General features: G+C 25.7%; 1 protein-coding gene across 1 annotated transcript; it reads right to left on the minus strand.

Moving 5' to 3' along the window:
• Positions 1 to 1,422: 1,422 nt before the first annotated feature.
• LOC145834237 (chromobox protein homolog 1-like) lies at positions 1,423 to 19,977 on the minus strand. The gene is made up of 5 exons (XM_082941613.1): positions 19,958 to 19,977; positions 12,560 to 12,744; positions 5,061 to 5,152; positions 1,992 to 2,226; positions 1,423 to 1,688 (listed from the first exon to the last, which is right to left on the minus strand). Exons 2-5 carry the CDS (start codon positions 12,718 to 12,720, stop codon positions 1,562 to 1,564), a joined length of 615 nt encoding a protein of 204 aa, XP_082797739.1. The 5' UTR covers positions 12,721 to 12,744; positions 19,958 to 19,977; the 3' UTR covers positions 1,423 to 1,561.
• Between the last annotated feature and the right edge of the window lie 3,629 nt (positions 19,978 to 23,606).

The raw sequence follows: 23,606 nt of genomic DNA on the forward strand, positions 1-23,606 counted from the left end.
TATTGAAAATATTATTTAATAAAACTGCTTATAGTAAAATTTCTTTGATTCGAATAGTAATCAGATGGCGAATTTGGTATTTTAGACAACTATGGCTGTATTTTATAATTAAAAGCTTGGGAATACTTAACTTGTTATGCTTTCAGATTTGATCACAACTAATTGTTATTAAACAGTTTATTTGAAAAATATTTTTTTTTCATAATATGTAACTTGATCAACTGTTCTGTATTTTATGTAAGTCTAAAAATGTTTTTATATACAACGATATTGGATGCATTATTATAATTGTACTATTCATCATGTAGGTTTATCATGTTTCATAACTCGTGGTTAAAACATTTCTGAATTTTATTAACATTTAAACAGCTTAACCCGACTTGTGTTTTAATGCAACTATTTATTTTAGTTTTCGTATACAATTATACCAATTTCATCTTTAGTTTGATTTAATTTACTAAAAATTTAAGACAATAAAGCAACTTATATTTTAACTATTTTAGTGTGTAGGTTTAGCTCAGTTATTGTTTACTTTTCCAAAGTTTATCTTATTAAGCTTAATTTATATTAAAATACTTAGGTATTCTGGTTTTAGTTTATTTAACCGTGGAAAAAGCGACGACTGGTAGGATTTAATTCAGATTGGAAATAAACTGGTTTAAATTACAGGTTGAGTATTTAATAAAATGGAATTTACTTCGGTTAGAACAGCGGTTCTTAATCTTTTTTCATGTTTTACCCCTTTTCGGAAGGTTAATACCAAGTTTACCCTTTTTTAGAAGGTAATTACCAAATTTACCCACAGTTAAATAGTGTTTAATTTTGAGAAAAAAAAGATTTTCTGAACTATAATCTTTTTAAATATATAAGATATTTTAAATAAAAACTAACTTATAAACTTCAGACAATTAATAAACATTAACTTACAAAACTTGTAGTAAAGATAATTTACCCCCGAAAAATAAGGGAATATAAAGTAAAGAATAGCTGGGTTAGAAGAAATAAAATACCGCTTTCACCAATATAACAAACCAGATATGTTCGTATGTAAAATAATCCATTAAACTATACTTTTTGGTTCAGATTCTACCAACAAAATTATGTAAATAAGTTTAACAAGTTGAGTATTATCATCTTACTGCTGAAGTATGCTCAAAAACATAACTTCTTAATAAAAAAAACCTTGAGCAATGTTTTTGAAAAGAATTAAAACTATAACAGGAGAGTAGCTATTTCAATTAGTAGAAGCAGATTTTTAATCCACACCCGCTTATTTTCTTATTTTAAAAAAGTACTCAATCTTAGAAATTAAAACACTTATTATGTAAGTAATAAAAGTATGTTTTTGTTCGTTATAATAAATAGAGGAACCAAAAATTAAATGAATAACATCATTATAAACTACAAATAAAAACTCACTGATTCACTTATACAAACGGTGTGCTTTATTTATACAATAATCAAAAATGAACCTAAACAAATAATGTATAAAACATAATTATGGGTACAACAAAAAAGGAATTTCCCCCACTTAAGCAAATCAATCTGTCACAAAATCGACTCAATCCTGATTTTCCTGGTCATCCCTGTGCCAGGTCAACCTCTCCTCATAGAACTTGATAACCACTTGTGGCGCTTTTTCATTCATAACTGTCGACGACACCAAGTCCGCTTCATCAGTACCATGCCTGTTAAAACAAGTTAGGACTATTTTATGTGTTTAAATTGTATACCAAGTATCATATGAAACTATTTAAAAAAAATCACATATTAGTTCTGTAAATAAAAATATTATTAAATAAATATTGTTCTTCAAGATAAAATTTAAGTATGTGAACTAATAATCAAAAAGTTATTAAAATACGGTATATGAAGTAGAAAACAAAACATTTAATTACAACTATTTTTTTTTTGTTCATTGATTTTAGTTTAGCATTTAACGTATAATTTAGTGTTTATTTTTACAGAATCAACAACTTTTTACACACTACCATTTAACGAGGAATGTGAGCGAACCGCCATTGTCAGTTGCTCCACAAATTTTTTCAGGTTGCAAGCCTCTGTCAAATCCGCGAGGTTTTTCTTTTTCAGTTTCCTTGGATTTTTTGCTGCTTGGAGGCTGTTCTTTGTTGTTCTTAACCAGCACACTCGGGTCTTTGGAAGATTCTCTTGCTTTATCTTCAACTTTCCTTTTGTCAGCCTTCTTTCTGGCAGCTTCCCTTTCCGCTGTAGAAATTTTACAAGACTTTTATAAAAGAGGTCATTCTCTATAATTTCAATCATTAATGCAAGTACGAAGAAATATAAGAAGTGTTAGTGGGTATACTCACAATTACAACCCAAAACTTTTTTTTTATCACTGTTACCCCTTCGGATTTGATCGGGTGGGAATTGTTCGCGGGTTGGGACTGAGTGTGTCCCGACTTAGTGACTAGGTATAAGTTTATTATTTAGAATAAATCAATTTTAACAAAATGCTCACATATAAAAATTTTTTTTGAATAAAAACAATCAATAATAGTAAATTGGACAAACTATTTTTTAATCATTAGTTAAGGCCATTGGGGGTAGATAAATCACTTTTTTATGTTCAATTTATTACATAAAACACTAAGCTACCAGCTTTTTTTACCGTTTTCAAAAACTCAAACTTTTGCAGTAGCTAAAAAGCGAAATCGAAAAATAAACAACGAATATATTTAAAATATTCATTTATTTAAGGTAACACTTTACTTGTTTATATAATATTTTATCTGCTTTGTCCAAGCAAGACCCAGGTAAAATAAGGAAAATAACTTTTTAATAGAACAGCATTATAAGTTTTAAGACATTTTCAATTGTTTCAAGTACTAACTTTATAATTTAAAAACACAGCTTTATTTTATAAATTATGTTTGATAAATTTAATAAGCAATTGTAGCTTTCTAACTAGTATAAACTCCGCATCAAGTTATACGTTACATTAATATTTACTTTACACAGTAGTAAACCTAGTAGTTACACTGTAATACATTTTTTTGCTAGAACTTTAAAGCTAAAAAAAATTTTTAACTAGGCTCATATACTGATATTACTAAAGTCAGAATGAAATGGATGCTCAAACAAAAAAACATAAATGGAAAATTCTACACATAGCCAAATTAAAAATGTTGGGGGATAAGTTCAGCAGCCTTTGTTAAAATTGGAACTGGAAATAAATTTTGCTGGTACAAAAACACTCCCTAAATTTAAGATAAATTAAAATGCAGACATTTAGCATAAGACTACTGAAATCCTACACATAACCATTTTTATATTAATTTAACATAATTATTCATTCAATTACTCTTTAACAATTTTCATTAACGTTTTGAGTCATTTAGATGGTCGTTATCCATCGATTAGTAAAGAACCTTTTTCCTATAACGTCGCACTCAGTGGAAACAAGTTTCTGAATGCCACAGTAATTTGCAGTAACTATGGATATCATTAAAAACTACTATATTAAAATTAAAATGTGATTTAAAAAAAAAGCAATAGTTATCAGTTATTGACAAATTAAGAGCTTAACTTTAAGTTTATATTACAAAAACTTCTGTTTTCAGCCTTTTTGTTAATGTGCTTATAGCTGAAAAGTACATCGCAAACCGCGGTTTTTCAGCTCCTGTGTTATTCAAGAACTTATTTCTTGTATTTGTTTATGTTAATGTATTTTAAGCATGAATTGTTTTAGATATTTTGTGAGTAATACTTGTTAAGAATTTATATGTATGTTATTTTAAATGTAAATTATTTTTTATTCATATACCTCAGTTTAATAAACACTTAACCTAATAATGTTTTTAAATTTTTGATTAATTTTATGTAGCATAGTTGCTACTTAATTGTTTCATTTAATCTACTTTTGTGACTGTTGGCTGAAATTGAGTATAAAATACAAGCGCAAATACTTCACAAGAGGTTAAGGGCATAGGGGGGGGGTAAACACCCTTTTTTGGTTTTTGATCTTATTTTATATAGTTTTTACTAAGCTACAAGATGCTTTTTACAGATTTTAAAAATTCAAAATAGTTTTTGAGATATAGCGGGTCAAAGTCGGAGCCAACAATAGGTTCCTTATGGGAGGCGCAAACTAAAACAGCAAAAATAGACTATTTCACTAAAAATCTATCTTCTCCTACGTTTTTTGAGATAACTACTTCAAACTTTTAGGAAATGTTCCTTGATATATTTAGAAAATTCTGTCGGAAGGAATTTAAAAAAAAATAATAAATAAAAATTTTATATAAAAAATAAACAAAAAAAACAGTTTTTTTTTTGTTTTTTTTTTATAAAATTTTTATTTTTTAATTTTTTTAAATTCTGTTCCGACAGAATTTTCTAAATACTGCAAGGAACATCTCCTGAAAATTTGAAGTAGTTATCTAAAAAAACGTGGGAGGAGATAGATTTTTAGTGATTTCTAGTTATTTGCCTTTTTAGTTTGCGCCTCCCATAAGGATCCTACTGTTGCCTCCGACTTTGACCGGCTATATCTCAAAAACTATTTTGATTTTTTTAAATCTGTAAAAAGCATCTTGTAGCTTAGTAAAAACTATACAAAATAAGATCAAAAACCAAAAAAGTGTCTTTACCCCCCCCCTATGCCCTTAATTATTTCTTATGAGTAGAAAAACAATGCACACCTCTCTTTTGAATACATAGGTTAATATTAAAATATATGATATTTTTAAGAAAACTCTTAACCAGCCTTAATGTCTGCTAATTATAAATACTAACTAAATATCCAGGTGTTTAATTGATTTAAATAACAAATTAGTATTAAGTAACTATATAATGATATAAGATGTATAAATTAAAATATAGAATTTTCTAATATAAGAAACGTTTAGCCTTAAATATAATTTAATTATAGATCTAAATTAAAATCTTGTTAAAACAAATTACTTAAGAAAATTAAAATTTTGTTTATTTGAAAAAACATATTTAACAAGTTATTTAAATGGTATTGCAAAAAAAAGTATTTAAATTTTAAGTTTTAGCAAATAGCTATATACATTTTACTTCCGTTTTGTACTAACCTGCGACTGATTTTTCTCTTTCTGCCCTTTCAAAATCCTGAATAAGATTATGACAGTCCAAGTTTTCTTCTGGCTCCCAAGTATTGTCCGAACTATAAAAATTAATTATATGATTTATAACAAAAATGTATTTCGGACAATTGCTATGTTCCAAAGTGTGTTGTTAAATATGAATATAACTAATAATTGAGTAGTACAGTTGACAATATCATAAGCCATTACTAGAAAAACAGTTCATATAAACTTCATTTTTACCACTAAAATTTATAATTATACTATATATACAGGGTTCCAACTTCAGAATATCAAATGAGGGAAAATAAAAACACTGTATAAGTTTATAACACAAATGTTGTCCTCTGGGAGATATATTCTTTATTTCAATTTATTTAATCAAAATTGTTTGATAGTTTTTGAAAATATACTCAATTTGATACAGTCATAATCACATATTGTTTTTATAAGATATATATTCAATAAACATCTCAGTGTGCGCTGGACACTTTATATAGATATCTACACTGCAAAAATTTTGAAGAGTTAGATAACCATGAAAGTAAACTATTGCTTATTTTTGCTTAAACTAACTTTTAAATGTTTTTTTGGTTGATATTATGTACTTTCTTCGTATATTTTTAGTTTACCTTCATAGAAAATGTTTGCAATATGTTATAAATTGGTTAAAGTTTGCTTTTAAATAGTTTTTTAAAGTATCTATAGTAATAGAATGGAAAGTCTTAAATTAATTTCCTTACGGCTCCCCCTGACAGAATAGTAACTTAATGTTATTATTTTTGTACAACTGATTTTGTAAGTCTTAAGTTTTTGACTTTTATACCATTCAAATTAGTTTAAACTTGTTAATGAGTTTTTATAATTTTAACTATGTTTATTTTTGTTGAATATAAATGTTTTTATTTTAATTATTCTCATTGTGTGTTTTGTTTAAGTGGCTCAGGTTTTGACGCCTGAGTCCAACATTGCACAAAAAACAATAATAATAATTAGTCTATATAAGTCTTAATATTGAACTCTATGGACAGTGTTAAAACAAAAGCAGGAGCAGCTTTTTATTTAACATAATACTAAATAATGAATTTCATAACATGACCATCAACAAAAGCCTCTGAAACAACCTACGACCAATTTTCTCCTTATTAGTACTCATCAGACAGTTAAGTACTATGCAAGACAAGCTTAGTCTTAAGTGGGCAAGGAACAAATTAGCTAACTTTAAGAGATTTATTGAGTTGAAATGAAACTTTATGTCATACATACTTTAAGGAATTAAACATTCTACCTGGTCTGATTCAAAGGTTCAAGGGGGGCTAAAGACACCTAAATATTAAGGGTAAAGCCAAAGAGATCAATAGTTTTAACTTTTCTTGAGATGTTTCTTTCATTGTTGTTCTAAAAACACCTAGAAATATCTCAAGCAAAAAATCTGGTAAAACCAGAAGTTTAGCAATTAGAAAAAAATTATTTTGAATATTTCTAATTCACAATTTATATATAATATACTTAAAATGTTGCAAAATCTCAGTACATATAATAAATTAACAGTATTAAAACTTTTTCAAATAAACACTTTTTGCATTTTTAGACAATTCCAAAATTCCTAAACGAAAGTGCCTAACCAAACGAGTGTGGATATTTGCTAGCGGTGACTATATAAATAAAAAATATATATAAATGTTGACTGTATCAAACTTTTTCTAACTAGCTATTAAAAGAAGTAAAATATTTCTTTAAGTTTTCATTTATTTCCCTTTAAGTTTTTGTTTGTACTCACTAAATTAATCTTTTGAATATATATTTTTTTATAAATATATTCAATAACTTCATTAAATTTTGTTGTTCTTCAATTTTTCTCATAACACTTACTTAAGTTATTTTTAATTTGATTCTTAAAATATTTTCTGCTACTTAAATAGTACTACACTTTATAATAATATCTGTCTTTTGATTTAACAAATAATAGAGACTGGTAAGGATAGAAAAATATTATTTTTATAATGTAGAAATATATTATATTAATATTATAATATTACATAGTTTATAATTTTTATATATTTAATTGTTTGAAAGTTTTGAAAAAAAAAAGTTAAACTATTATAAAATATATTGACTTAATGTTTAAGATATCATTACAATTACTAAATTTAAATATAGTACAAAAGTTTTTTTAACTTAAAAATAGTACATACAAAACATCAACTAAAATTAATGATTAACGACATAGCTTATTTTAAAAATATACCAGCACACTAGATCAAATCTTTTAGTTCATAATATTTTAAATTTCTTCATATATTAGGTGTATATATTTTAGCTTTTATTTCAAGATTATAAACTGTTTTATTGTGTATATATTTTCTAGTCTTAACTAAAAGCCAAATCATAAATTTATTTTTTGACTTTTGTATGTGTTTACAGAATCATTTATTCAATGCACTGACGAGTTATTTGCTTAACAAATCTTTGAAAAACATTTTTAACTTTAAATTAAAATAAGGGTATTATTAACTTTACTTTTTGGCTTCTTTTTAATTTATTTTAAACTTTTGCTAACAGCTAATCATAGAAAAATATGTCACAACTTACACAATAGCATAGTGCCCAAAAATATTAACTTTAATAAAGAAATTGAAGTTTTTTATTCATATTGCAATGTATGTCAGTACACAATAATTGTGTTCCTTCTTTTATAAAACAAAAAACTGCTTTAATAGCCATTTCTTAAAAGTCTACCTTTTAAAAACATAAAAACAAATTTTTGTACCTGTAATTCACATAAAACTAATTCAATTGAATAAATCAATCAGTTTATTTCTAGGATCTAGTAAATCTATAATCACTAATTACAAGACTGCAAGCATGAAATAAGCCAGAGTTTCTAAAAAGGAGTGATTATAAACTGGCCTGTGCTAGTTTAGAAAAAAAGTTTTAAATTTTGGTTTTTGCAAGAAATTTAACATTACAGTTGTACTCATTTTTTAAATACCAAGAACTTGAATGTAAAATATATAATTACACATTATTGTATACAACATTATTGATTTAGCTTAATTCTTTTTTCATCAGTGTTGAACCAACCAACTTAATAAAACTGTTTATTACTAGCGATGTAGTATTCCACATTTATTCGAATTTTTGTTAAAAATAGCATATTTTAGTTGGCCATTGATATATTTTTAACAGCTGCCACCGGCGGAATAACTTTTCAATATATAGTATGGCCTACAATTAACATTTATGCTGACTTATGATTTAAGTGGAATCTAATTATTAAAAAAATTGATTTAAATAATTGATACATTAAAACTTAACTTTAGAAAAGAAATACTCTACTGATTTTATTAACATTTTATTTTCCCTATTTCCATTTTGAACCACAACTTGGGCCCATTAAAGAGAGTGATTTTGGCAAATTAATCTTAGTTATCTTTTATTTTAGCTGAAAAGGCTCTTTTTATCACTAAAACAATTCAAATCAAGTTTTGAGATATAAGCAATTCAAGTTATTAGTAGAATACATTTTTATGATAGGCTAAAAGTTAAGATTTTTTTTTTACTGGAAACTATTTTTTTCTTTTTTAATAATTTATTTATATACCATTTGCAACTGAGTATATAAATTACTCATTTTCATTTTATATTTCATTTCACAAACATTTACAAAACTATACAAGTTTCAATATCAAGTGGTAAATGTTATAAAAAAATTAAAAAAATTTGTTTTGTAAAACTGTTTAAAAATTAGTTTTAAATAGTGACATATGAAAAAATTCAGTTAATACAAATTTTTGAGTCTAGCAACTAGAACTTAAGTAAAGATATGCTAATTGATAAATTGTTAATAATCTTCCCAAGAACTTAGACAAAGTTACATTACTTGCCAATACTCAAATAAGACACTCAAATAAGGAAAACTTCAGCAAGTAACAAAATTAAGGGCATAGATATTATAACTTTTTTCACAACTTAGCCCTAATAAATTGAGTTTTAACTGGGCTACAAGTTGCTTTTTACAGATTTTTAAAACTTAAAACTATTTTTGAGACATAGCTGGTCGAAGTCAGAGCCAACAATAGGTTCCTTATGGGAGGCTTAAACTAAACCGGCAAATAACTAGAAATCACTAAAAGTCTATCTCCTACGTTTTTTGAGATAAATACCTAAAACTTTCAGGAAAAGTTTGTTGGAATATTCAGAATTGCCACTCGTTTTTTCAAAAATTTTTTTCAAGTTTTCCAAATTTCTTTTAGATTTTTAAAAGTACACATTTTTGGGTCTATTTTTTGTTTTAAGTTAAGTTTAAAGAAAATGTGTTAAATAGAATAAAAATATTGAAAAGATACTGTAAAGCTTCTTTAAAATTGTTTTTTAATATAAAATTAAGACAAATTTTTTTAATTTATATGATAAATTTTTCAATTCAAATCAAAATTTTACTACTGAACATGTGAAAATTAGTAAAATTTCAGGTTTTTCCAGGTCTTTTTCAAAATTTCCCAAATTCCAGGTTTTTTTGCTTAATTGTCAAATTCCAGGTTTTTCCAGGATTTTAAGTAAAGTGGCAACCCTGATATTTAAAAAATTATGTCGGAACAAAATTTATAAATAATAATGTTATGACAAAAAAACAACAAAAAACAGTTTTTTTTTGTTTATTCTTTTTATAATACAGTTTTTATTTTTAGGAACCTTTTGTTGGCTCCACCTTCGATAGGTTATATCTCAAAAAATATTCTGAGTTTTAAATTTCTGTAAAAAGCAACTTGTAGCTCAGTTAAAACTTAATAAAATAAGACTAAATTGTGAAAATAGAATAAATTTCTCATTGAATAATTTCATATCTACAAACCTATTGTTGACAACTTTTTTTTTTATATAATGAGCTTACTACCATTGAAGATCACTTTCTATACAGTGTATAATATTGATCATAAACTTGATAAGTTTATAATTCATGCCAGTAAACAACTGCTTACAAAACACAACTTAAATTTTGAACAATAAATATTTTTTGGAAATTTTGATTTTCTGGTTGTCTTAGACATACAGTTAAGAGGTTTAAAATATGTCATATAATGGTTTAACTTTTTTTTTTATAAAAAAATATCATCATTTTTGTTTAAGCTTGGTTATAGCCTTTGCCTTTACAGCATGAAATTAGGTGTTAACTTTTTAGTTAGTTAATACATCAACTTAATGAGTTATGGTAGCTGATCCAGGGTTTATTTATTTAATATTTTTGTTAAATAGCTAGAGTAACTAAAAATAGATTTAAGCTAGTTCATAAGGCATGCCTGAACAAAAGTAACTATTAATATTTCTTTCAAGTATTATCTAGATCCCTTTTAAGTGTAAAACCTATATACAACAATTAATTCAAAGATGATCAGGGTTTGTGCGCAAAATTTTATTCATTTAGCCTGGCTGAGACCAATTTAGCCTGACATTTTATTAAAGTAAGGCAACTCCTGTTTAGAAGTCATTTTAGGTATTGGAGGGTCTTTATTAGTACTATTGTAGTCTCAAACTTCAACCAGCCTTATCTCAAAAATATTTGAGGTTTAAAAGTCTGCGAAAAGGAACTCATAGCTTCGTTACAACTCATAAAATAAGACTAAGTTGTGAAAAAGTTGATTGACCCCCCCTATGCCCTTAACTTAGTAAATTCAGTGATAAGTTTTAAAATAAATGTTATATCTAATCTATTACTGGTGTAAAAGTTTAAGGGCATAGGGGGGTAAACACCCTTTTTTGGTTTTTGATCTTATTTTATATAGTTTTTACCAAGCTACAAGATGCTCTTTACAGATTTAAATAATTCAAAATAATTTTTAAGATATAGACGGTCAAAGTCGGAGCCAACAATAGGTTCCTTATGGGAGGCGCAAACTAAAAGTTTTAGTGTTGTGAATATCTCTATTAACTTTGAACAAATAGTAAAATATATGAATAAACTGCTAAGAGTAAAAGTATTTGGTATAAAGCCTTCAATTTAGAAATTAAAACAGTTCAACCAACTAAGCTCTGAAAAACATAGCTGATGTAAACAGATTTAAACAAACAGCTAAGTTGTTGAACTAAACTGTAATGTTTAAACTGTACTTTTTTTATGAATTTTCATATAAAGTAGACATATATAATTTACTCACAACAAATTAATGAAGATTCTTAAATTTTTTTAGAGATTCAATAAAAAGTTTTAAGCATTTATTTTTACAAATACTGACTGCTTTTGTCTTTAATAACTAAATCTTAATCTAGAAATAAATTCACATCACAATTTGATCTTAAAAGATTTCTTAATTGTTTTTAATCAAAATTTTAAAGCATTTAAATTGAGATTCTCAAATTTTCAAATAAAAAAACTGATTTAGCCTGACGTTTTTCAACTTTTTCCAAAAATACTGATTTAGCCTGACGCGCACCAACCCTGGATGATTGATAATTGAACTGTGAATTTTAAATTACACTTATAAATTAATGTAAGTATAAGAAAATAATAATAATCAATTTATTGTAAAAAATTAATACAAATTACTATAATTGTGGTAGAAACCAGCCTTGTATTTATATAAAATCAATAAAACTTTTTAATTGTCTTTTAATTGTGCACAAGGTGTTATGTGATAACTTTGACATGTAAAAGAAGCTCCAGATAAAAACTCTAAGACTGAAAGGGTTGCATTTTTAAATTCCCATTAAGTTTGCATAAGGTTGGTTTACAGAAAATTGACTGGTGCATAGGTGAAAGATTCTTCAAATCATTTAAAATTTTGCATATGGTGTTTTTGTTGTATTTCCCAAGTGTAAAAAAAATTTAGCTGAAAACTCAAAGGATCCTTATTTATAATCATCCTAATGGGCTTTAAGGGGTAAGTCACTATTTAAGTTTTTTTAAATTGAATATATTTATTGATACTACCAATTATGTTCTTTTACTATTTTCAATACTGTTTAGTTATGAGAAATTATTCAAGTTTAGTTTCATATGTTTCTTATGGAAAGTACAAAGTTAATGCAAAAAAGACTACTTACTTAAGATCTACTTTCTCTTAAGTATGTGAAAAAATTTCCAGTACACCACTTCTATAATTTATAAAAAAAAATTCAGACGTAGAACTTCTTTTTGTTTATGGTCAAAAAAATTAATTTTGACAGAATATTCTAAATACATTTCCTGAAATTTGAGGTCTCTGGCTGAATATAAATTTAACATATTTATAATGAATTTTTATAAGTCCAAGATAAACAATGAAAAATTGCAGTCCATAGTTTGTATGAGAATTTTTTTACAAAAATAACTATACCTCAGAATTTCTTTTTTATTCCGTCAATACTACCTTATTATAGTTCATATTCTCAAAGTTTTATTTAGGAGCCTACTTTAACATTTAAAAAAAAAAAAATGCTGGACCCCCACCAATACTCCTTTAAGCTAACCTGAATAAAAAGTTAATGGCTTATATAAATATATAACTTACTCAGGGTAACCCTTCCACTTAATATGATATAAAACTTTTTTGTTTTTCTTATCAACTTTTTTTGCTAGAACTTTTTCTACTTCATATTCTTCACCCTCTTCTTCATCTTCAACTTCTTGTGGTTCAACAGTTTGTGGAACTGGCTCTGGTTTGCTAGGCATAGTTTAATGAAATGCTTTTATACCCTGTAAATTAAAAATTTCACTTTTAGTATATGAAAATAGCTTCTGTACCTAAACAAGGTTTAAAACTAAATTAGCTTAATTAATAGTCAACTTTATTAATATTATTTATTGAGTTCTGTCGTTTTATTTATTATTATTTACTACGTAAACCTTGAATGAATTTCATTTAACCAACACAAATTTAATGGTACTTTATAACTGCACATGCTATGGTTGAATACTTTGAAAAAAATATAATTTTGTAATGAAATAAAAGTTTCAATGTGGTTTTTGAAAATACTATTTTTTTAATAGAAGACTTAGCAAAGTTTCTCATTTTGAGAAATTTTGCTAACTGGAATAAGAATTATTACTCTTTTAATCATGAAAATAGCTAAATTAACTTTACTCAATTTAACTTTGAACTGGTTAAAGCTTTAAATTTATGATTTTTCATTCATGACAATTTTAAAATAATTAAACTAATTGCGTTGCCACTTTGGAAACTTCAATCTAGCTCTCAGTAATCTAGCAAGTAGTCATTGACTTTTTTGGAGACTATAAAATCAAACAAAGTGTTAAAAATAGTTGGATGGAAATGGATTTCTTGTTTTCAAATATATTTTTTGGTTTTTATATGTTCAAATTTTTTTTTTGAAGATAGTCAAGCTAATGTTTGAAATTTTTCAATTAAGAAAATGATTACATAATTTTACCTCCACTTAAAGATCTAATTTGACTAAAGGTAGGGGTAGGGAGTTAAGTACATTTTTGGTCATATTATAAAATTCACATTTAGAGTTTAGACATATGATTTGGATGTGTTTTTGTTTCATTAAGAACAATATGAATAAAAAAGTTACAAAAAAAAATTGCTGCTTAAAAAACTAATTTCAACCCCAAAAATCAAATACTTTTTGTTTTTTGACTTTAATAGTATTTAAGTCACTTTTAAATGTCCTAGACATATAATTTATATCTTTAATGAAAGCTTATACTTTTGACATACATTTAAAGACATTTTAACTGCTTTTATGTATTATGACGTCATTATTACACAAAATATGCTAATTAGGTCTGTAAAATTATACTTTTTTTCTAGTATAAAAAGAAGGTTGAAAAAATGACACAGCTAAATCATTCACATTTAACTGAGTAATTTTTTCAACTTTACCCACAAACGGTTGCTTCAGTACTTTGTACTAAAAAGATCACAACAGCCGTTTCTTGTGATTATTCCTGCCTAATAAGTCCTAATTAGGATGAAACCGGTTGTAGGATTGTCTCTGATGCTGTTGTTGTTGATCTTGCGGTAAAGTTCATTGTTTATCATTGATGGCTTAAAACATCTCAACTTTGTTGATGATGGCCAACATTTAAATTAATTAAGACTTAATTAGTTGTTTTGGAAATATTTTAAATCTCTAATTTAAAAGCTTTGTATCAAATCTTTTTTAGTTGTAAACTCATTGCATTTTATTAATATATTTACTTAATATAAATGCTATTTACAAGACTTAGCACTTAGCAAGGTAGAAAAACTTATCTATATAATATAAAAGCTTATACCTTGCTAAAAACTATTATATTTGACTTAATAATAACTATTATTTAATTTATTGTTAATTTAAAAAATATAAATCTAATGAATAATCATAGTTAAAATTTTATAAGAAATCTGAGTGGATAGTAGATGAGATTTACTTTTTGTTAAAATAGTATTCTATTGCTTCTTGGGACACTGTTTTTTTTTTATCTTTTGGAATTGCCTTAAGCGCGCTTTATTAAAGTAATCAAATACTACTATTTACAAGTTTCGTTTTTGATAGAATATATTCTTCACCAAATGCTTTGGTTCACTTAGCTATTAATATCTTGAGCATTTGTTGAACAAAAAAGTTACTGCATATTTAGAAACCCTCAATTTCATTAGGCCAAAGCATTTGGTGAAGGAAATGTTCTATAAAAAACCTGAGTAAAACAAAATTTGTTATAAGTAGTAATTGATCTATTTAATTAAGTACACTTGGAGCAATTACGTACGGAAAAAAAAAGTGTCCCAAGAAACAATATAATAGCATTTTGACAAAAAAGTAAATCACATCTACAATCAACTGAGATTTCTTATAACATTTTTCTACTATAAATAAGCTTTAGTATATTTTTTTACTAACAATAAGTTAAATAATAGTTAACATCAAGTCAAAACCTAGTAAAATGAAATTTTAATATGGAATTTTACTAAGTGTTTAATATAGTTTTTAGCAAAGTATAAGCTTTTATTTATTTTATAGTCTAAGTCTTGGAAACAGCATTTATATTAAATAAATACATTAATAAAATGCAATGAATTTAAAACTAATAAAGATTTGATACTAAGCTTTTAAATTAGAGAATTTAACATTTTCAAACTACTCAATTAAGTTTTAATTAATTTAAATTTAAAATACTTTTAAAACATTTACATACTTCAGGGTTCATGCGCGAAATTTATTTCATTTAGCCTGACTGAGACCAATTTAGCCTGACATTTTTTCAAAGTAAAAAAAAATCCCTTTAGAAGTAATTTTAGGTATTGGGGGGTATTGATTAGTACTACTATAGTCTCCGACTTCAGTCAGCTTTATCTCAAACATATTTTGAGCTTTAAAAATCTGCAAAAAGCAACTCATAGCTTAGTTATAACTCAATAAAATAAGACTAAATTGTGAAAAGGGTGATAGACCCCTCCCTATGCTCTTAACATAACAAATTCAGTAATAAGTTTTAAAATAAGTGTTATATATAATCTATTACAAGTGTAAAAATTTAATATACATTACTAAATACAATTGTTTATTTTTTATTAATCAAGTAAAAACATTATAACCAGACGATTTACATTAAATGTCGTGTTTTATTAAAATTCAAAATGAAACGCTTACAGGAGTATTAAAATTCAAACAAACAGATAAGTTATTGAACTAAACTGTAATGTATAAACTGTATTAGTTTAATAAATTTACATAATTATGACGTATATAATCTACTCAAAACAAAATAATGAAGACTCTTGAAAGTTGTTTAGAGATTTAACAAACAGTTTTGAGCGTTTATTTTTACAAATACTAACTGATTTTGTCTTTAATAACTAAATCTTTATTTAGAAATAAATTCACATCTCATTTGATCTTAAAAAGATTTCCAAATTTTTTTAATCATAAGCACTTGAACTGAGAAAAACTGATATTCTAAAACTTTTAAATAAAAAACTGATTTAGCCTGACGTTTTTCAACTTTTTTCAAAAAAACTGATTTAGCCTGACTTGGCCTGATTTAGCCTGACGCGCACGAACCCTGATACTTAAAGCTAACTTAAAAAAACATAATACAAATAAATAATTATCATTAATTAAATAAAAACTCTTTAATGCTTAAACAATAAAGTTACACTAATCTTAATAAATTTACATGCAGTTTTTATGATAAATAGGTCTAATTATTTTACTCATTAATTCGGTGCTTTTGATAATCATAATATCTTATAACTGAAAATGATATTTAATGCATTTTATATCTATATCAACATACAATTGAAATGACATTACATTAGTAACATCTTTCTGGCTAACTTTCTCCACACATTTTACATTCAAAATCAAAGAAACAATTAGTAAAAACAGCAGGAGAATCTTCTTATTATATTAGAAAAAAAGTACAATTTACAGATATAATTAGCATATTTTGTGTAATAATGACATCACAATACATCATAAGCAGTTGAAATGTCTAAAAATGTATGCCTATAAATATAAGCTTTCATTTAAGATATGAATTACCAGCTTGGACATGTATAAGTGACTTTATTACTATCTAAGTCAAATATCATGAAAATATGTGATTTTTGAGATTGAAATTAGGCAGCAATTTTATTTGGCAATTTTTTTTATAACTCTTCTTAATGAAGCCAAAACATATCTGATTCATAAGTCCAGCAAACATCACACAAGTACTCTCTACCCCTAATAAAGGATATAATATTCTTTTAAATGGAAAATTGCAATATTTTTCTCGAATATGTATTATTCATGAAATTGTTTAAAGTTGCTTGAAAACTTAACTTTTTATTTCTCAATATTAAATTTGTTTACCTTCTTTGAAAGCGTTTATCATTGTAAAAGGAAGAGTTAAACTGATATTTTTCTACAAAAAAAAAACTCAAATAAGATTTTAGGGTATATTCAAGATCATATAACACAAAAGCCTTAATTTAACCTGATTTTTTCCTAAGCTAAAGGACATATAATATTCATATTTATATTAGATGTCTTTTTAAACATAAACTTAGGCTGAAAATGAAGGTTTTCAACTAAAACATTTAATGTCTTAGTACAAATATTAGGCAGTAATTATATAGTTAAGCCTTATGTTTGTTTAATATTAAATGTCTTTTTTAAACATAATTTTGGGCTAAAAATCAAGGTTTTCAAAACAACACAGCAAATACTGCACCTGAAAATGTTTAAAAAGTTATCATTTAATAAGATCTGCTTACGTATTTATAGTTATATACTCATAATTATAAAAACAATTATGATTTTTTACTCAATGTTCAATTGTAGTAAGAACAAGCTTAATAAATTAAAGGCACATGGGGTCTACCTTGAGTTTTTTAAGTTAATTTTATTTTGTAGAGTTCAATCTGAGCTATGCTTTTACCACTTAGCAAAATTCAAAGTAACTTTTAAGATATAAGCAATCATAGTTGGTTACCTCAAAGGTGCAAATCAAAATCGCAAAAAAAAAATTGAACTTCAAATTTTCAATGTTCCAAAAAATAGTTGCCTTTATTTTTTACCAATTATCTTCAAATTTTCAAAGTAAATCTATTACTTATGTTTAAATTGATTTAATGCAGGTCTTTTTTTATTGTGAAACGGAAAAATTTTATTATTAAAACTACTTTTTTTTTTTTAATTTTATTTTAAACGCTTTTAATCTCTCAACATTAAAAGTATTTGAAAACATAATAGGAATGTTTCTTGAAAATTTTAGGTCTTATGCTAAAAAATGAAGGAGAAGATAGACTTTTAGTGAAATTTTAAATTTCCAAGAAAAATGACCCTAAAAATTTTGTGATCCATACATTTGTATTGGAAACTTTTTATAATATGTGTATATCTCCGAAACTTATTAAAATCTTTACATTCTATATAAACTGGCTTGTAGCTTATACTTTAAGTCTTTATATATAAGTCCATGTTAATTTTTGTAAAAATAAAAGTTGGGACTTTTCTTAGATATAATATTGTAGTTTTTGTTTTAAATCTGAGTTTAATATTTTTCAGGATTAGTGTTTATATTAACTGATTAATTTTAACTGAAGTGAACAAAACAGTTAATCAACATGCATTTAAGTGAGTACTTAATGTTGTAAGATTAAAGTTAGTTGATTAAAATAGAAAAACGACTTAAATTATTTTCTTTTATTTTATATCAAGTTAACAGGATTGCCAAATGATTTTAGCAAATTTTCTCCTTTTCTTCTAAAATTTTCTGTTTTCAAATATACACACTTTTGGGTCAATTTTAGTTTAAAGTTAAGTATAAGGTAAGAAACTACTAAGCTACAGTTTAAACAATATATAATTACATGATATATATATATGTCTTCTTTATCTTCAGCCCAAACTTTTATTTTGCGTTATATTGTTTTGATACTTAACAATTATGTTCTCATAAGTCGTCTTAGAGTTTCAAATAAATTAAACCAATATTAGCGCCAGTAAGAATCGCTATACAAAGACAAAAAACCGGTATAAATAGTAAATCTAACTGTGTTAAATAACATGAATACTTTGAAAAGATGCTGTAAAGCTACTTTAAACTTTTTTTTTAATAGTAAAAAAAAAATTTGATGATAAAAAAAAATGTCTATAGGATAGATTTTTTGTGTCAAACCAAAATTTTACAATTTAAATGTTAAAACTGTTAAAAATTCCAGGTTTTTTTTTTCAAAATTTCTCAAATTCCAGGTTCTTCTAGGTTTTTTAGCAACCCTAAAGTAATTAACATGGCTAAATAAAATTATTCACAATTTTTGTTTTATAATCTCAATTGATTTTAATTTTCAACTTTGAATATTCAAAAACATTATTTCTCTAAGTGTAGTGAACATCTAATGCAGAAGCATACACAAACAACCTTCCCTAAAATTATTAAGAAGAAAAATTAACATGATGTATAATTAGCTTATCCTAAAGGCTAAAATTTAAAGTTTTGAAAAAAACTCGAGATACTCAGGGCAGTTATTGCTCCAGGGTTGCCACAGATCAAGCTGAAAAGAACTCCGACTTTTCCTGACTTTATTAAGTCAAATCTTTTGTCAAAGTCAATTCAAAAATATAACTGAAGACTTAAAAAATAAATTAAGGTAATATAAAACTTCTAATTATTCTAAATATTCAATTAGACCCTTTAAAAAAATGAATTAAAGCAAAATATTTTAGAAAATAACATAAGCAAAATTGAGTTTTTATTGATGATGAACTTTCAATCATTACCTCGAGCAAAGTCTCATCAATAAAAAACTGAAAATATTTTTTATTTGAGGTCTTTTTAACCATAACTATGTGCTAAAATCAATGTTTTAAGCCTTATATGTTTAATCTTAAAAGATGATTTGTTTTAAACAACCTATATAAAAACACATTAAGAATTAAATTTATTATTGATAAACAAAAATATTTAATCAACACTTTTTTACTATATCTTAATCAATATAAATTGTTGTATTGATATCATGGCTTCATATTGTCAAATTAAAGTGATTAAATATTTAAGTTTTATTAGTTTATGATAAATAAGTTTTAATTTTATTCATGTATTTATAAAATACAAATTTTTTGCCTAAATCTATTGTTAAAAAAGCGATCAAGTATAATATACTTTCAGTTTGATACTAGTGCTTCATTATCCTAGGTAATTACCAAACTTTCTTATTAAGAGCATGGTTGTATTAAACTTTCTTTTTTCTGAAGTTTCCTGACTTCTTTTCAACAATCTTTATTTTTTGCTGACTTAAGTTATTTTTATTTGATTTTTCCTGACTTTCTGGCAACCCTGTTAGTCACTCAGGACAGCTTTTTGACTTAAAGAGTGGTAAACCTGGAAATATCTGAAAATAAAAAAATGAAAACTAGAAGGATATGAATTTTCATTATATTTGAAACTCTGAAACAAAAAATAAACCAACCCAGTTTTAAAGCAAAATTTCAGTTCAAACCAGTTTTGTTTTCTGGACATAATAAATATGACTGCTTAAAGCCTATTTTCAGCCTACTATCAAAGTTTTATATAAGCTTTCTAAAATTTTTAATTTTTATCATTGTTATGATAAATAGAAATATGATTTTTTTTAATCAGCTTTGTATTAACAAAATTGAAACATAAACAATAAACATAAAGTTTTAATTAATTTAGAAATAGTATCTGACTCTTTAGGGAAGGAATGATAATTTTTTTAAATCATAATAAAAAATAGACTCAAACATCACTGGATATTTATATGAAAAAGATTTAATAAACTTTTTAATTTTAGTTCTAATAAACAATATTTTTCCGATAAGCTTTGTAACACTGCACTTAATTTATTTAAGTTATTTTCATGTTTGCAAATTAATTACAAAAGAAGTAATTGCAATTAGATAATTATAACTGTATATGTTTGTACATAATTTGTTTATTTGCTTTAGTTGTTGTGCCTTTTTGTCTAGAAAAATTTTAGTTTCAAAATTGCACTGTATAAATGGCGCTCTCATTGGTTCACAAATCAGTGAAAAGACATATTATCTTTAAACCCAAGTTTGCATAAATTTACATTTTAAGTTGTTAAGCTACATTGGAGTTGCGAGAATGCTAGAAAAAAAACATTTCTGAATACCTAACAAACGTTAAGATACTTTGGATTTAAATTCCACGCTTGAGTTTTTTTTTTTTTTTGCTTTACTCTCATCGCCAAAATGGCAACTTTGGTCTACTTTACATAATTTTATTCTTTTTCATTATACTCATTTTAATGTAACATTAAACTAATCAAGTTAATTTAATTACTTATTTGCAATGTTTTTTGATATTTTTATCAAAGTTATGTAATGGGTGGTAAATATTTATATTTAAACCTGAGTTTTATTTACAAAACAGAAATACATACTTCTTAAAATGATTACAAAGTAACACAAATTAATGAAAAACCGTTTGCATTTAACGTTTTTAACTTTTTGTTTTGTTGTTTCTGTCTTAAGTAAATTATATAGTTTCAGTCACTGCCTAACAGTTTTGCCAGAAAATATCTTGCTTAGATTTTTTTTTTTAATACTAAACTAAAACCTTTCGAACAAAATAAACCAACTGAAATAACACGCCTAATTGACGAGCTAAAACAGTGCATTGGACATAACAGACGAGATTTATTTGACATAGACTTTTGCGGGACGCTCCCTTTTATAGACGAGTTAAATCCAGAGAAATATCTTAAAGTTAAATCTAAAAGATAACAAAATTATATTTTACATTTAGAGTTTATTTAAAAACACTCTATTTATAGCATTAGACATTATTTGTAATAATTATCTGTATAGTTTACAATAGACAAAACTATCAAACGTACAGAATAACTTATTAAAACAAAAAACTCAACTATGATCAGTGATCATGTTTGAATTTTTTTTAATTTGTTTTAATTAGGGCTAGTTCGACAAGCTCTTTATAATCACATAGACGAAAAATTTTCCAATATTTTGATACTTTTCACGTACTTCAAAATAACGTCTGTGATAACAAATTCTCAAAATGTTTTACATTCTTCTTAAAACTTTAGAAGACTTTTATCTCGGGAATTTACAAATTTTGCATGGCTTTTGAAAAGAAAACTTTATCCAATACAGGGGTCGTCAAACTGGAGCTTGCAGGTCAAATGCGGCCTTAAACCAAAATATGCAGGCAGCGAAGTACTTTTCAGGTAAATACATTTATATACAATTTAAAAACAAGAAGAAGAAAGTTTTGTCGCAAAAACTTACAATTTGGCTCTTAACTTAATGACTACTCTTTACAAGTGGTTTTTTATTTTATCATATTTTTGGTTTAAGCCAGTGTTTTTGTATAATTTACTACAATCATTTTAAAACAACTGCGCCCGCGACTTAAAAAGCCTGCCGACCCATGAACTATTAGCAGCCCTTGTAGATGATGCCTAAAAGCTACTTAAAGTATTAACTAACCTAGACACTTTTAGAATCTTTAATAAGCACCTGTATTGCATCTTGTCGTGTCCAAAGCCATACTATTAATGCTGTTTATACAGTTAATATTTTTTTAAAGTTTATTACTTCCTTAAAAATGCTTTTGCCGTTTATACTTTTAAATCATTTTCCTAATGAAGTAACTCCTATATTTTTTTATTTAGACAGAAATAGAAAAACACTTTTCATTTGAAGTGCAATCCAATATTGGGCTAACTCTGTCGTCCCAAAGCACCAGAAGCAGTCCATTTTTACCTAAAAGTGGAAGAAGTTTCTCAAGTTATCCTGCTAAAATATATTTGAATATACTACATAACTTAGTTTAACAGAATATCTACTTCCACCATTAATATCTATTTAAACAAAAACAACTGTAGATAATTCAGCCGGAGTGTTATCACTTCATTTTACAGCTCTAACTAACCTTTCGACTTTATGAAAATTAAAAAATAGTGAAATATAAAAGTGAAAATAAAAACGCATGTGCTTTCGTTTCTAAGAAAACTCAGCTAATTGTGGCACATCCGAATCTGAATTGCAAGAATTACCAAAAACCTAAGGGATATGTTAAAAGATTCTTGATTGTTTGTCACTGTTAAGCAGGAAGTTTCTGAAAATTTATTGTCTATCTTTCCTAACGTTTCTTTATTCTTTTAGTGTTTGTTTTGTCTAAAGAGCCATAACTAGCCACTTTCGTCAGTTTTTATGATTTCAAGATACTGCAAGCCAGTTTTAATAATGTTTTTATCTTTTTGCGATAGAAAAGATTCTTTTAGCTTTTTTTTCTTTTCATCTCCGTACCTCTAGACCAGGAGTCGGCAATCTGCGGCTTGCAAGCATGTATTATTATAACTGGGATGAGGCCCACGATCATAAAAATCCTGTCCGTTAGAATTTTTTTTAAACGTACACTAGATATTCTTTGGTTTAAAAGATTAAATAAAAGTATCAGTTAAAATTTACAAGAAATTTAACACTGAAATTAGATATTTAGTCGTTTGTTATAAAAAGTAAAAAAAATCACACTTTAAATTATAACTTGTTATTAAAATTAATACTGGGGCCCACGAAGATTTTTCTATTTTTGTTCGCGACAATTAAATGCTTGTCGACCTTGAAATAAAGTAATAAACAATTTTTTGAAAATCAAATATTCTTTAATAAAAACTATTTAGCAGTACTAGCTATAGGGTTTCACAACATTATGGATTTCGACCGCTTTTTTATTTATAAATGTTTATAATTAAATAAACTTATTTTATTAATTCTAAGGCTGTTTCTTAAAGTCTTATCTAAAAAAATAAATAATCAAAAAAATGTGGTGTTATAGGGACTAATAAACTGTAGAGTTCTTGTTTGCCAAAAAAAAAAAGTAATTGGTGTATTTTTCAATTTAATCAAGTGAAATGGTAAAAACTTTAGTTTAACTAATATGAAATTTGCAGATAAAGTTTTCTATTGATAAGAAAGTAGAAATCGATGCGAAAATAGAAAAATATGCAATTGTTTTACTACTGTTGGATCTAATAGATCATTGAAAGTGTTAATGGGGGAGAAAAGACAAGTTTTACAATATCCTTCTACATCAAAGCGTAATTAATT

The sequence above is a fragment of the Thalia democratica genome, chromosome 4 (genome assembly GCF_965202585.1).
Source record: "Thalia democratica chromosome 4, ktThaDemo2.hap1.1, whole genome shotgun sequence".
Lineage (NCBI taxonomy): Eukaryota > Metazoa > Chordata > Thaliacea > Salpida > Salpidae > Thalia > Thalia democratica.